General features: G+C 41.7%; 1 protein-coding gene across 1 annotated transcript in view; it reads right to left on the bottom strand.

The window, feature by feature from the left end:
* The window catches only part of LOC106813316, a 40129-nt gene that overhangs the window by 16183 nt on the left and 11071 nt on the right, over nucleotides 1–12875 (bottom strand). Inside the window, exon 2 of the mRNA XM_014817428.1 lies at nucleotides 5214–5406. Coding sequence (XP_014672914.1) covers nucleotides 5214–5352 — 139 coding nt within the window. The 5' untranslated portion in view covers nucleotides 5353–5406. The remainder of the gene's footprint in view (nucleotides 1–5213; nucleotides 5407–12875) is intronic.

The raw sequence follows: 12875 nt of genomic DNA, 5'->3' as shown, positions 1-12875 counted from the left end.
GCGTCCAAATAATCGGTTCAAAATCAAACATGTTTGATTTTGGAACGATCGTCCGATAAAAATAAAATCGTCTACAAATGAACCCGCACACCTACATCGTTTCATCGTTTCATCGTTTCATCGTTTCATCGTTTGTAAAAATCGTCTGGTGTGCGGTGGCCTTTACATAGAGCCGGTGTGGAACTTGACACAGCCACTCCGCAGACGCTGTGCAATCTGCCACACGTGGAAGAAAATATCAAACACGTGTGATATTTTCCACACGCAAGAAATCGATGCGTGTGCGGCGGGCTTAACAGGGGCGAAAACATAACCTTGCATGGCGGAGATAAAAAGTGGGGAGCAGGAGTAGTTTAGGATAAGAGGGGGCGATGGAGTTGCCCCACAAGTCTTCCCCTATTGTGCTTCCCTCCAATCCAAGCCTATTCACTCACCTCCCTCCCCTCCCAAGTTTCACAGCCCTCTTGTCATTCAGCGTGTACAATGTACATGTATACATTTGTGATGAACTTACTACTACGGCGCACACAATGAGATGCGAGAATATGACGCGTATGTGTACATGCAATATCACCAGGATTCATGGGGCTATCAATATTGATAGACTCCTGATATCTTGCTGATATCATCACGCTAAGGGGGTCACAGGATGAAGTTCACAAGTCAATGTGCTGACAATGCGTTTTAAACTGAAAATTACATTGCCCCTTAGAGTAATCATTACTCCAAGATCGCCCCGAATAAACGAGATGATAAATGCTTTACGAACGCACACATGATGAGTAAGTGCAATGAGACGCTTCGCCACGGGGGGTGGTTACCCTTCCACGCCCACTATACCACTCATTGGTGCGAGTTTACACAGCGCTGGCTAACCTTTTCGCGGCTCTGCACGTGTATAGCACGTGTTTTTACGCGCGATACACTCAATTAGCCACAGGCACTTGAAGCGTTTCAATAAAATATAATGCTAACTAAATACGGAATCTATTTACTACCAAATTCTTAATGTTTCTATACTCTCTTTCACCTAATATATATTGCCGAGTCGCCGACAGTTTCCTGTCAATTCCGTCCAAAAGCGTGCAACAGTGGAGCCGCGAGAGCAATGGCGCCGGCAGCGTATATTGTTGCACGTAGGATTTGACAGGAGACTGTCAGCAATAATAGGTGAAAGAGAGTATAGAAACATTAATAATTTGGTAGTAAATAGATTTCCTATTTAGTTAGCATTATATTTTATTGAAACGCTTCAAGTGCCTGTGCAATTAGCAGTCAGCTCAAAAGCCGATTCATCGCTACATCAAACAGCCTCCCTTCACGCTGTCGTCACGTCGTCATTTCATGTTGTTAAAGCTCACCATGAATGTCAAACAAAACGTGAAAGTAAATGCTTGATTTCTTGAAATTCTTCCTTCCCGCGTTTTTTTATCAGCCCATGTTACCCAGACCTTGTTACCCAGCCAGCTAGCCCAACACAATTACGAGTAAACCCATGAAGTTTGGCAATCACCGTCTGAGAATGTATTTTTGTCCATGACCCAAGTGACCGTTGTAGGGCTAGGCTAATTGGCCCAGCTACTGTTTGAGTACAAAGATAAGAACGACTGTTCTAATCATAAAACTAGAGTCTGTTGGAGAAACCCCCATGTGTATCTCACGATAACCAATGTCAAAAATGTCAATGTCAATCACTATGTCAGAGGAGCTTAGTTCTTATTTGTTAGTACCTTCGTATGAACAAGTACGGATAATGTGACATCAGAATAAAATGGTCTCAGAATAAATGGAAGCTAGAACTAGTGGCGAATAGTGACATAGTAGTTCAGGACACAGCCCGTACTGTGCGCGGTTTTAACCTCTCTTACCAGGCTTACTCAGTTACTGTTTTTACAAACGCATTTTATTAGCAAGACTGGCTTGCCGGTCTCCCATTTTCAAAAGCATCCGCCCCCAACCGTCTACACTTTACAGCAGCTTTTAATGTTTATGAAACCCTAGGAAACAGATGCCGCGACACGCACTCTAACGGTTCAGTTATTGGTCGCGTTCACACGAAATGGAATAGTTTCAACAGCCGTCCTGCTTGGGAGTTATTTCCGAACCCCAGTTACGATTGGTACACACGCGACTCCCAGTAGGATGGTCGAGAGAGACTACGGGGGCAATTAAAATTCGTACTGAATTCGTGCTGTAGCTGCCCGACCGCGTCTCTCTCTCTCTCTCTCTCTCTTTCTCTCTCTCTCTCTCTCTCTCTCTCTCTCTCTCTCTCTCTCTCTCTCTCTCTCTCTCTCTCTCTCTCTCTCTCTCTCTCTCTCTCTCTCTCTCTCTCTCTCTCTCTCTCCCTCTCTCTCTCTCTCTCCCTAACTCAACTCTTTGCCTTATTATATAATTAATGTAGTTTAATTATAAAGTATAATTTTAGTATTTTATATTTTAGTATAATTCTGGACAGTATTTAATACTGATGAGGCCTTGTTTGAGTTTTTGAGCCTTACCAGAAGTAGCTATAGTTCCAGCAGCAAATAATAACTAAATAACTATACTATGAAGAGGTTCGACGAACTTCCTGGACATGTTGTCAGACAATTCTGTGATGGATGGCCTTGTTTACAAGAAATAAGGAGAGCTGGCCACAGTTTCATTCCCCATCTGGCATCAACACCAGGTTGTACAATACACAAAAGGAAAATTGCTTGCTTTAACCGAGATTGCAACAACGAACCGTAATTGCAAACCGAACTTAGTTTTAATGATATTATAACTATTCATTGCCAAGAACCATTAGTTATTAATTGTTAATTAATCACTTTGCTAGTGGGTTCCTGGTATAATACAGTGTGCGTATATATATACACACACTATCAGGGCCACTGTGAGGAGAGAATAACAAAAGCCGCAGCACGTCTGGGCTCATCTGAGGTCTGTTGCTACGGTTATAAACGTAACATTTAAGTCGTGCGTAGTGATACCTTTGTTAGGCGCAGATATGCAGATACGCAGTTGCGTACACATCATTTCAGCAACCTTCTGCATTCTGCATACCTCCCAAATCCCATTGGTTGATACAAATCGCGTGCCTGAAACTCCTGTTTTATGGTGCATTGTGACCCTAACCCTAACCCTATTAAAAAAAAAAATATTAATTGTTCTAAAAATTATTTGTTATTATTAAAGGGATCGTTTACTCTAGGTTCTAGGATTATTTTCAGTTAATTTAGGTTAAAATTACGCTACATAAAAAGTTTCATGGTTCAATCACTATTAGAAATATTATTAAAAAATGTTTTAAAACTAACGACTACAGTTTGATTACAACGACGGTGGCACCACTCAAAGCGCACGATCTGATAAGTTGCACAAAACCACTTTTCAGCAAAGGGCTACAGACCGAGGGTGTTTCTTATTTATTCATTTTAAAGCAAAAGGATTGTAATATCTTATAAACGACATAGTTTCAGTTATAATATGGATAAATTCGCCCTAAAATGAATATCGTTCGGTTAAATAGCATTTAGGTATAAATATAATTACACTTTTGTGATTAGCCCCCGGTCTGTAACGTGCAAAATAAATGGTCAAATACGCAACTTTTTCGGGGTGGCAGCACGGTTGCGGGTATCATGGCGCCGTTCAAATTTCGTAGCATTGATGTGTAATTAATTATAACAATTAAATTAGGTATCTGGTAACAAATACGTGTGGGTATAGACGATTTGTTATACAGTAAGCACAGTTGTATGCAGTAAAATCCTAGAGTCTACTATCCCTTTAAATTGTTGTAAATAAATCATGTAAATATTTGCGTTAATTGGAAATAAATTGTTAAATGAATAAAGATAGAAAAATACAGAAAACAGGTAAATAATAAAAAATCAGATGGAATTCGATCCAACGACCTTTGAGCCGTGATGCCTGTGCTGTACGCGTTCGGCTATCCAGGCTTATTGGGTTTCTAGATTATGGATGTGCCATGAATATGACAACACTGACGTCATTGAGGCAGTTCAGGAATCCATGTTTAACCCTCCTCTTGAGGGTCAAAAGGTTATCAGACACTTACTCTTCGCACGTCAGTGGAAAGCACATTTCATGGTCCTTTCATTAAAGTGATAAAAATGGTAGGTCAGCACTGAAACAAAAAAGTTTTCCACTCTGTCCATTAGGCCATTTCCTCAGAAAATGTCTGGTATCTGACCTTTCCCCCACTGCCCTTTGACCTGTGACCTCCAATTTCGCACTGGTGATGGGTTTCCTGCCCATCACACTATATACTGATTATTAAGAGCATAGGTCAAGCCGTTAAGATTTGTGCTGCAATTCCGTATTTCCTCCTATACCTTAAGTTAAGGGGGAAATATTCCCGCTCCGTTTACACATCTTGACCTTTGTCCCTTGACCCCCCCAAATTTGTCATCCTGAGTCCTTTTCACGACCCCCACCCCCACGTCCCGAATATCGTGACCGTACGTCGAGCGGTTAAGATTTGTGCCCAACTGTTGACGCACGGACGGACGCACGCACGCACACACGCACGCACGATCATGCGATTCTACAAGCTGCATCTGACTACGTCAGATGAGCTAAAAACAATTTTTTCATTCACTCCTGACAAGCTGACACAAGTCTATACTATTTTTATCCTAACACCTTCGAGTAGTTCAGTTACACTTACAGTATTGATTATCACTCAAGTCAATTCTCTATTTAGTAACAAAAATCCATGCCGTCGTGCAATATATCTCACACTCAACAATAATGTTCAGCAGCCGTAGCATCGGAAATGTTAACACCATGGAACCACCACAACACCGACAAACAGAGGCAGCAGCAGCAGCAGCAGCAGCAGCAGCAGCAGCAGCAGCAGCAGCAGCAGCAGTAGTAGCAGCAGCAGCAGCAGCAGCAGCAGCAGCAGCAGCAGCAGCAGCAGCAGCAGCAGCAGCAGCAGCAGTAGCACTGGTCAGACTAAGAATAAAAACAGGAAAAGAAAAATAAGAAGGAAGAAGAGAAGAAGACAAAGACGAAGAAGAAGAAGAAGAAGAAGAAGAAGAAGAAGAAGAAGAAGAAGAAGAAGAAGAAGAAGAAGAAGAAGAAGAAGAAGAAGAAGAAGAGGTAGAAGAGGAGGAGGAATGAGAAGAAATGGAGAAACAACGATGACAGCAACAACAACAACAACAACAACAACAACAACAAGCAGCCAACTTCTTAATTACCTCCATAGTAGTCAGGTGTGTTTCCTAACGAGTTGGCAGCCTGCTGTGGGCCGTTCACCAAGTCCCGGTTCTCCGGTCGCCTGTCCTCCACTCTGGCACCTTCATCCGGGTTCACCGTGTACCTTCCAGACCTACTCATAGTGATTCCTTGCTCGCCGTCACTAAAACTAGCTCCGCTGGTCTACACTGAAACCTGCAAAAGATTACATGCAAAATCAAACAATCAGGCCCTTCATATATTTTTTAACAATTGCATACAATTTTTACCTGCCAAACATAATACATTCTCACGGCTGAGTACTTGTAAAAGGCTCGTTATTATGCTTGATGCATGAGACATAGCAAATGTACTAGGCTGAATCATTACCACTATTAGTTTTGCGTCTGTGCATGACATGCTAGGCAATCGAGCTCTGCTAATTAAGTCTACAGTCGCCGTAACATGTATTTAGCAAATGATTTCTCACAAATATTGAGTAAAAATGCATACTAGAAAAGCATTGTCAGTGTTTCTACTTCATTCAGATGGTCGTACAATTATACGTGCATACGTACAATACATGATCAATATTTCGACATTCTTTTTCGAGAAATCACATCATCCATCACATAGATAGATCTGCTATTTCTTGCCAAAATTAACTTAAATTGCCCGTCTGTTTGTGCAGGTCACCACACGAAATACGTACATCATGGACGATGCAGTAGGAGACAGTCTGTGACGAGATTTCTTTACAGCAAAGGCTGGAGGGCACAAACACGAATGCGTTAGCCTTTACAAGCAGCAGCTACATGTCCGCATGCATACAGATCGTGTGGAAAATTGCCTGCAAATTCTACAGCTGCCGGGATGAGCTTCTCCGATGACCAAGAGAATCGGAAACCCGTGCTCTACAGAGACTATGGCCTACATGTACTGTAGCATCATCAGCAGCAGTTGCCGTAACTATTACGCAGGCAGTTACACTCGTGAGTAAACTTTCGTGAACATTTATCATAAAACGATGTGGAATGATACAGATGTGAAAGACCAAGTAGACATCTGAGTCTCTGACCTATCCATGTAACTCTTTGCTCAATAAACATAATAACATAAAATTTCTGTACTAGCTGTGCAATGACTTAGAAAATTGGCACTTGGGGATTTGGGCACTTGGGATAAAAAATCCAAGTATTTGTATATAGTATTTATAGATAGTCGGAACATGTAAGTATTAAGCTAGGCTTAATAGTAAATACGGCAAGTGAATCGTAAAAACAAGATTCCTATCACTGATTCGAGTTCAAGACCCACTGACTCACTATAGTGGCTTTCTGCCGGTTCACAAAATTGTTTATATTATATTATTATTATTATTAAATCTTTATTGCATGTAATTCAAATACAAGTACATGTACTGAGGACAGCCTTTTTCATGGAGAAAAAATCTGATAAATGCAATAGTGTTGAGTAGTTAATATGATAAAATTTCTGAGTCATACAGTACAAAACAGTGCTATACAACATGAAGAAAAAATATATATACAAGAAAAAAACTTCAGCATATTCTGTTCAAATAGAGTTTCTCTAGCTTATTTCATATACAATGAAACACAAACGATGCATTTTTTAATATTGTGTTACAAAACTGTAGCTTTCATAGAGATTGAGTTAGACAGATGAAGCCTGCTAGAAACCATGAGCTGTATCAGCAGTCTGCGCAATCACACTGTATGGCAGTTTTTCACAAGGCAGCTCGAGCTTGCGGCAGTCACCTCAAAACGCGACAGGAAAAGGGGAAAATTGCCTACTATTGTCGCCACTTACAGAATCGGCCATCACACCTACTGCACGAATCACACGCCGGACAAACCGACAAAACACCCGATTGTGAAATAGCATTACGTAAAGGAACTGCACTTCACCAACTGCAGTTCGCATTTCACTGAAAATAGTTTTCACCTACGTGTCTAGAGTTTATCGATAGCATGAGCCCGTTCAGCTTCATTTAAAAAGAACTGTAGATTGATCGGACAGCATTTTAACAGTTTAACGACGTATCAATTCCACATTTCTAATGAAACCACTCTGCCACATCACACACATCACGTACTATCTGCCTGGAAATACTGGGAAAGTTGATCATTATCTGCAAACTAAGGTTATTACGGATGTTTATGACATCTAATTCAAAACTCGTAAACTACTCACCACCTGGTAAACGCACAAGTACTTACTCCCCATAGACATCTTTCGACCCCCCTCAGATCATCGACTTTTCATGTCAGAGAATTGCTGTAACGCATAGCCCATGGGCTTGCGGCCATAGGCATCCTATATGCCTGTGGCACCACGCCCAGCACTGTACGGTAGAGCCAGGCATAAACGTAGACTATCTTCGATTGAGGAATCAGGGATAAATGTGCACGACCAGCACGTACACGATTACTCAAATCGATGTGGATAGTCAGTCAGTTATCAGATAGTAGGCGGCTGGTTGTTAACCGATCTGGCGAGCTGTAGACCACAACCAACTAACGCCAGTACGTCCAAACAAGAATCACTTTACAGATATATATAACCAAGAGCCTTTGTTAGATTTTATAGACAACTACCCCATAAAACCATGTGGACACTATGTGTACACTGGTCAGATAACTGGCATCTATTGCCAACGACATGGATGCAATGACAACCACACAATATTAAAGATCGCGTTCATACGAGAACACCAGCAACACAGCATTGACGATGAATAACACGTACGACCTGACACAACGACATGGCACTGATATGATGTCTTGGCACTGACAAAATGACATGGCATAGAGATCTCTATTATCCACTCCTGATATGATCATGCCACAGCATTTACCTAATCACGGTTTTTTTTCCGGCAATTTTGCTGCCTACAAGGGTCAGTTTGCTGCCTACGAGGGTCAGTTTGCTGCCTACGAGGGTCAGTTTGCTGCCTACAAGGGTCAGTTTGCTGCCTCAGTGCTCTCAACATTGGCAGCAAATATTCTGCCTGAATGAGTATACTTGCTGCAGGCACCTGCTTTTTTTTCTCTGTTAGCAAGTATACTTGCTGCATGGCAAAAAGTTTATTTCTTACCCGTCATGATCACACAGTAAGTGATGACACGATAGCAAGTTTTACTAAATTATGAATATAATTATATTAGGTATTTTGCAAGCATGCTATTTCACTCGGATCGGTACTATAACTTATAAGCATTACTCCCCATCACGTCTGCTGGACGATTCCTCAACGAGACACGTAATAATACCTGTAACCAAACATAGGAACAAACATATAGAACTACCCGTTAAATACAATCAATTCATTCAGTCTTGGCATTCAGCAGTGTTGTTGCTAAACACACAAAGCTACCACTACCGTCTATGGATGAGTGCTTCAGTATTCCGTTAAGCTACTCTTCTCGAACATTCAATGCTGACCGAATCTGAAGCAATCAGCTGTTTATTTCAAAATGAAAGCTGTCGCAATGTTAGCAATTTGCTCGGCAGGGGCGTGTACAGGATTTGTACCAGGGGGGGGGGGTATCTGCCCCTCTCCCTCTTTCGCGCACGCCCTTTGACGGCTGTGACTCCAATTTCGGCACATGGTGATAGGTTCCAGCCATGCACACTTGGCGGATTACGCACGTTGGGCTAATTCCTGATTATTAACAAGAGTCAAGCCGTAAGATTGTGCGCAATCCGTATTTCCTCTATACCTTAAGTTAAGGGGAATATTCCGCGTCCGTTACACATCTTGACTTGTCCCTTGACCCCCAAATTTGTCATCCTGAGTCCTTTTCACGACCCCACACCCCCGTCCGAATATCTGACGTACGTCGAGCGGTTAAGATTTGTGCCCAACTGTTGACGCACGGCACGGACGCACGCACGCACCGCACCGGCACGCATCATGCGATTCTACAAGCTGCACTGACTCAGTCAGATGAGCAAAAACAATTTTTTCATTCACTCCTGCCAAGTGACACAAGTCTATACTATTTTTATCCTAACACTTCGAGTAGTTCAGTTACACTTACAGTATTGATTATCATTCAAGTCAATTTCTATTTAGTACAAAAATCCATGCTACGTGCAATATATCTCACCAACAATAATGTTCAGCAGCCGTAGCATCGGAAATGTTAACACCATGGAACGCACCCCAACACCGACAAACGACAGAGAGCAGAGCAGGCAGGCACAGCAGCACAGCAGCAGGGCAGCAGCGCAGCGCAGCAGCGCAGCCAGCGCTAATGGTAGACTAAGAATAAAAACAGGAAAAGAAAATAAGAAGGAAGAAGAAGAAGACAAAGAGAAGAAGAAGAAGAAGAAGAAGAAGAAGAAGAAGAAGACAGAGAAGAAGAAGAAGAAGAAGAAGAAGACGAAGAAGAAGAAGAAGAAAGAAGAGAAGAAGAAGAAGAGAAGAAAAGAAGAGGAGAAAAGGAGATGAGAAGAAATGGAGAAAGCAAGATGACAGCAACAACAACAACAACAACAACAAACAACAACAAGCACCAAACTTCTTAATTACCTCCATAGTAGTCAGGTGTGTTTCCTAACGAGTTGCAGCTCTGCTGTGGCCGTTCACCAAGTCCCGGTTCTGCCGGTCGCCTGTCTCCACTCTGGCACCTTCATCCGGGTTCACCGTGTACGTTCCAGACGTACTCATAGTGATTCCTTGCTCGCCGTCACTAAAACTAGCTCCGCTGGTCTACACTGAAACTGCAAAAGATTACATGGCAAAATCAAACAATCAGGCCCTTCATATATTTTTTAACAATTGCTACAATTTTTCACTGCCAACATAATCATTCTCACGTATTATGCTTGATGCATGAGACATAGCAAATGTACTAGGCTGAATCATTACCACTATTAGTTTTGGCGTCTGTGCATGACATGCTAGGCAATCGAGCTCTGCTAATTAGTCTACAGTCGGCGTAACATGTATTTAGGCAAATATTTCTCACATATTAGAGTAAAATTGCATAACTAAAAAGCATTGGTCAGTGTTTCTACTTCATTCAGATGGTCGTACAATTATACGGTGCATACGTACAATACATGATTCAATTTTCGACATTCTTTTTCGAGAAATCACATCTCCATCACATAGATAGATCTGCTATTTCTTGCCAAATTAACTTAAATTGCCCGTCTGTTTGTGCAGGTCACCACACGAAATACGTACATCATGGACGATGCAGTAGAGACAGTCTTGCGAGATTTCTTTACAGGCAAAGGCGGAGGGCACAAACACGAATGCGTTAGCCTTACAAGCAGGCAGCTACATGTCCGCTGCATACAGATCGTGTGGAAAATTGCCTTGCAAATTCTACAGCTGCCGGGATGAGCTTCTCCGATGACGAAAGAGAATCGGAACCCGTGCTCTCAGAGACTATGGCCTACATGTACTGTAGCATCATCAGCAGCAGTTGCCGTACCTATTACGCAGGCAGTTACACCGGAGTAAACTTCGTGAACATTATCATCAACTATGTGGAATGATACAGATGTGAAAGACCAAGTAGACATCTGACCTATTCCATGTAATCTTTTGCTCAATAACATTAATAACATAAAATTTCTGTACTAGCTGTGCAATGACTTAGAAAATTGGCACTTGGGATTTGGGCACTTGGATAAAAATCAAGTATTTGTATATAGTAATTTATAGTATAGTCGGAACATGCAGCTAGCGGCTTAATAGTAAAACGGCAAGTGAATCGTAAAAAACAGATTCCTTATCACTGAAGAGTTCACCCACTGACCTCACTATAGTGGCTTCTGCGGTTCACAAAATTGTTTATATATATTATTATTATTAAATCTTTATTGGCATGTAATTCAAATACCAGTACATGTACTGAGGACAGCCTTTTTCATGAGAAAATCTGATAAATGCAATAGTGTTGAGTAGTAATATGATAAAATTTTGAGTCATACAGTACAAAACAGTGCTATACAACATGAGAAAAAATATATTACAAGAAAAAAACTTCAGCATATTCTGTTCAAATAGAGTTTCTCTAGCTTATTTCATATACAATGAAACACAACCGATGCATTTTTTAATATTGTGTATGTAGCTAGATGAAGCGAGATGAAGCCTGCTAGAAACCATGAGCTGTATCAGAGTCTGCGCAATCACACTGTATGGCAGTTTTTCACACAGGCAGCTCGAGCTTGCGGCAGTCACCTCAAACGCGCCAGGAAAGGGAAAATTGCGCTACTACTATTGTCGCCACTTACAGAATCGGCCATCACCTACTGCACGCATCACACGCCGACAAACCGACAACAACCCCGATGTGGAATAGCATTACGTAAAGGAACTGCACTTCACCAACTGCAGTTCGCATTTCACTGAAACTAGTTTTCACTACGTGTCTAGAGTTTATCGATAGGTGAGCCCGTTCAGCTTCATTTAAAAGACTGTAGATAGATCGGACAGCATTTTAACAGTTTAACGACGTATCAATCCACATTTCTAATGAAACGACTCTGCCACATCACACACATCACGTACCTATCTGCTGGAAATACTGGGAAAGTTGATCATTATCGCTCAAACTCAAGGTTATTACGGATGTTTATGACATCAATTCAAAACTCGTAAACTACTCACCACTGGTAAACGCAACAGTACTATACCCAATCAGACATCTTCGACTCCTCAATCATCGACTTTTCATGTCAGAGAATTGCTGTAACGCATAGCCATGGGCTTGCTGCCATGGCATCCTATATGCCTGTGGCACCACGCAGCACTGTACGGTAGAGCGAGGCATAAAACTATCACTATCTTCGATTGAGGAATCAGGATAAATGTGCACGACCAGCACGTACACGATTACTCAAATCGATGTGGATAGTCAGTCAGTTATCAGATAGTAGGCGGCTGTTGTTTAACCGATCTGGCGAGCTGTAGACCACACGTTACCAACTAACGCCAGTACGTCCAAACAAGAATCACTTTACAGATATATACGAATAGCTTTGTTAGATTTATAGACAACTACCGCCATAAAACCATGTGGACACTATGTGTACACTGGTCAGATACACTGGCATCTATTGCAACGACATGGATGCAATGACAACCACACACTATTAAAGATCGCGTTCATACGAGAACACAGCAACCACGGATTGACAATGAATGACACGTACGACCTGACACACACGACATGGCACTGATATATGTCTTGGCACTGACATACAGACATGGCATAGAGATTCTTATTATCCACTCCTGATATGATCATGCCACAGCATTTACATAATCACGGTTTGAAATTAATTAGCTGGGCAGCAAAGCGAGTCAATTTGCTGCCTACAAGGTCGCAGTTTGCTGCCTCAGTCGCTCTCAACATTGAGCAAATATTCTGCCTGATGAGTATACTTGCTGCAGGCACTTGCTTTTTCCTCTGTTAGCAAGTATACTTGCTGCATGGCAAAAAGTTTATTTCTTACCGCATGATCACACAGTAAGTGATGACAGCGATAGCAAGTTTACTATTATGAATATAATTATATTAGGTATTTTGACCAAGCATGCTATTTCACTCGGATCGGTACTATAACTTATAAGCATTACTCCCAGATCACGTCTGCTGACGATTCAACATGTTTATTTCAAAATATGAAAGGCTGTC

The sequence above is a fragment of the Priapulus caudatus genome, unplaced genomic scaffold (genome assembly GCF_000485595.1).
Source record: "Priapulus caudatus unplaced genomic scaffold, Priapulus_caudatus-5.0.1 Scaffold755, whole genome shotgun sequence".
In the NCBI taxonomy this organism is placed as follows: Eukaryota; Metazoa; Priapulida; class Priapulimorpha; order Priapulimorphida; family Priapulidae; genus Priapulus; species Priapulus caudatus.
This window is presented reverse-complemented; position numbering and strand designations above follow the sequence as displayed.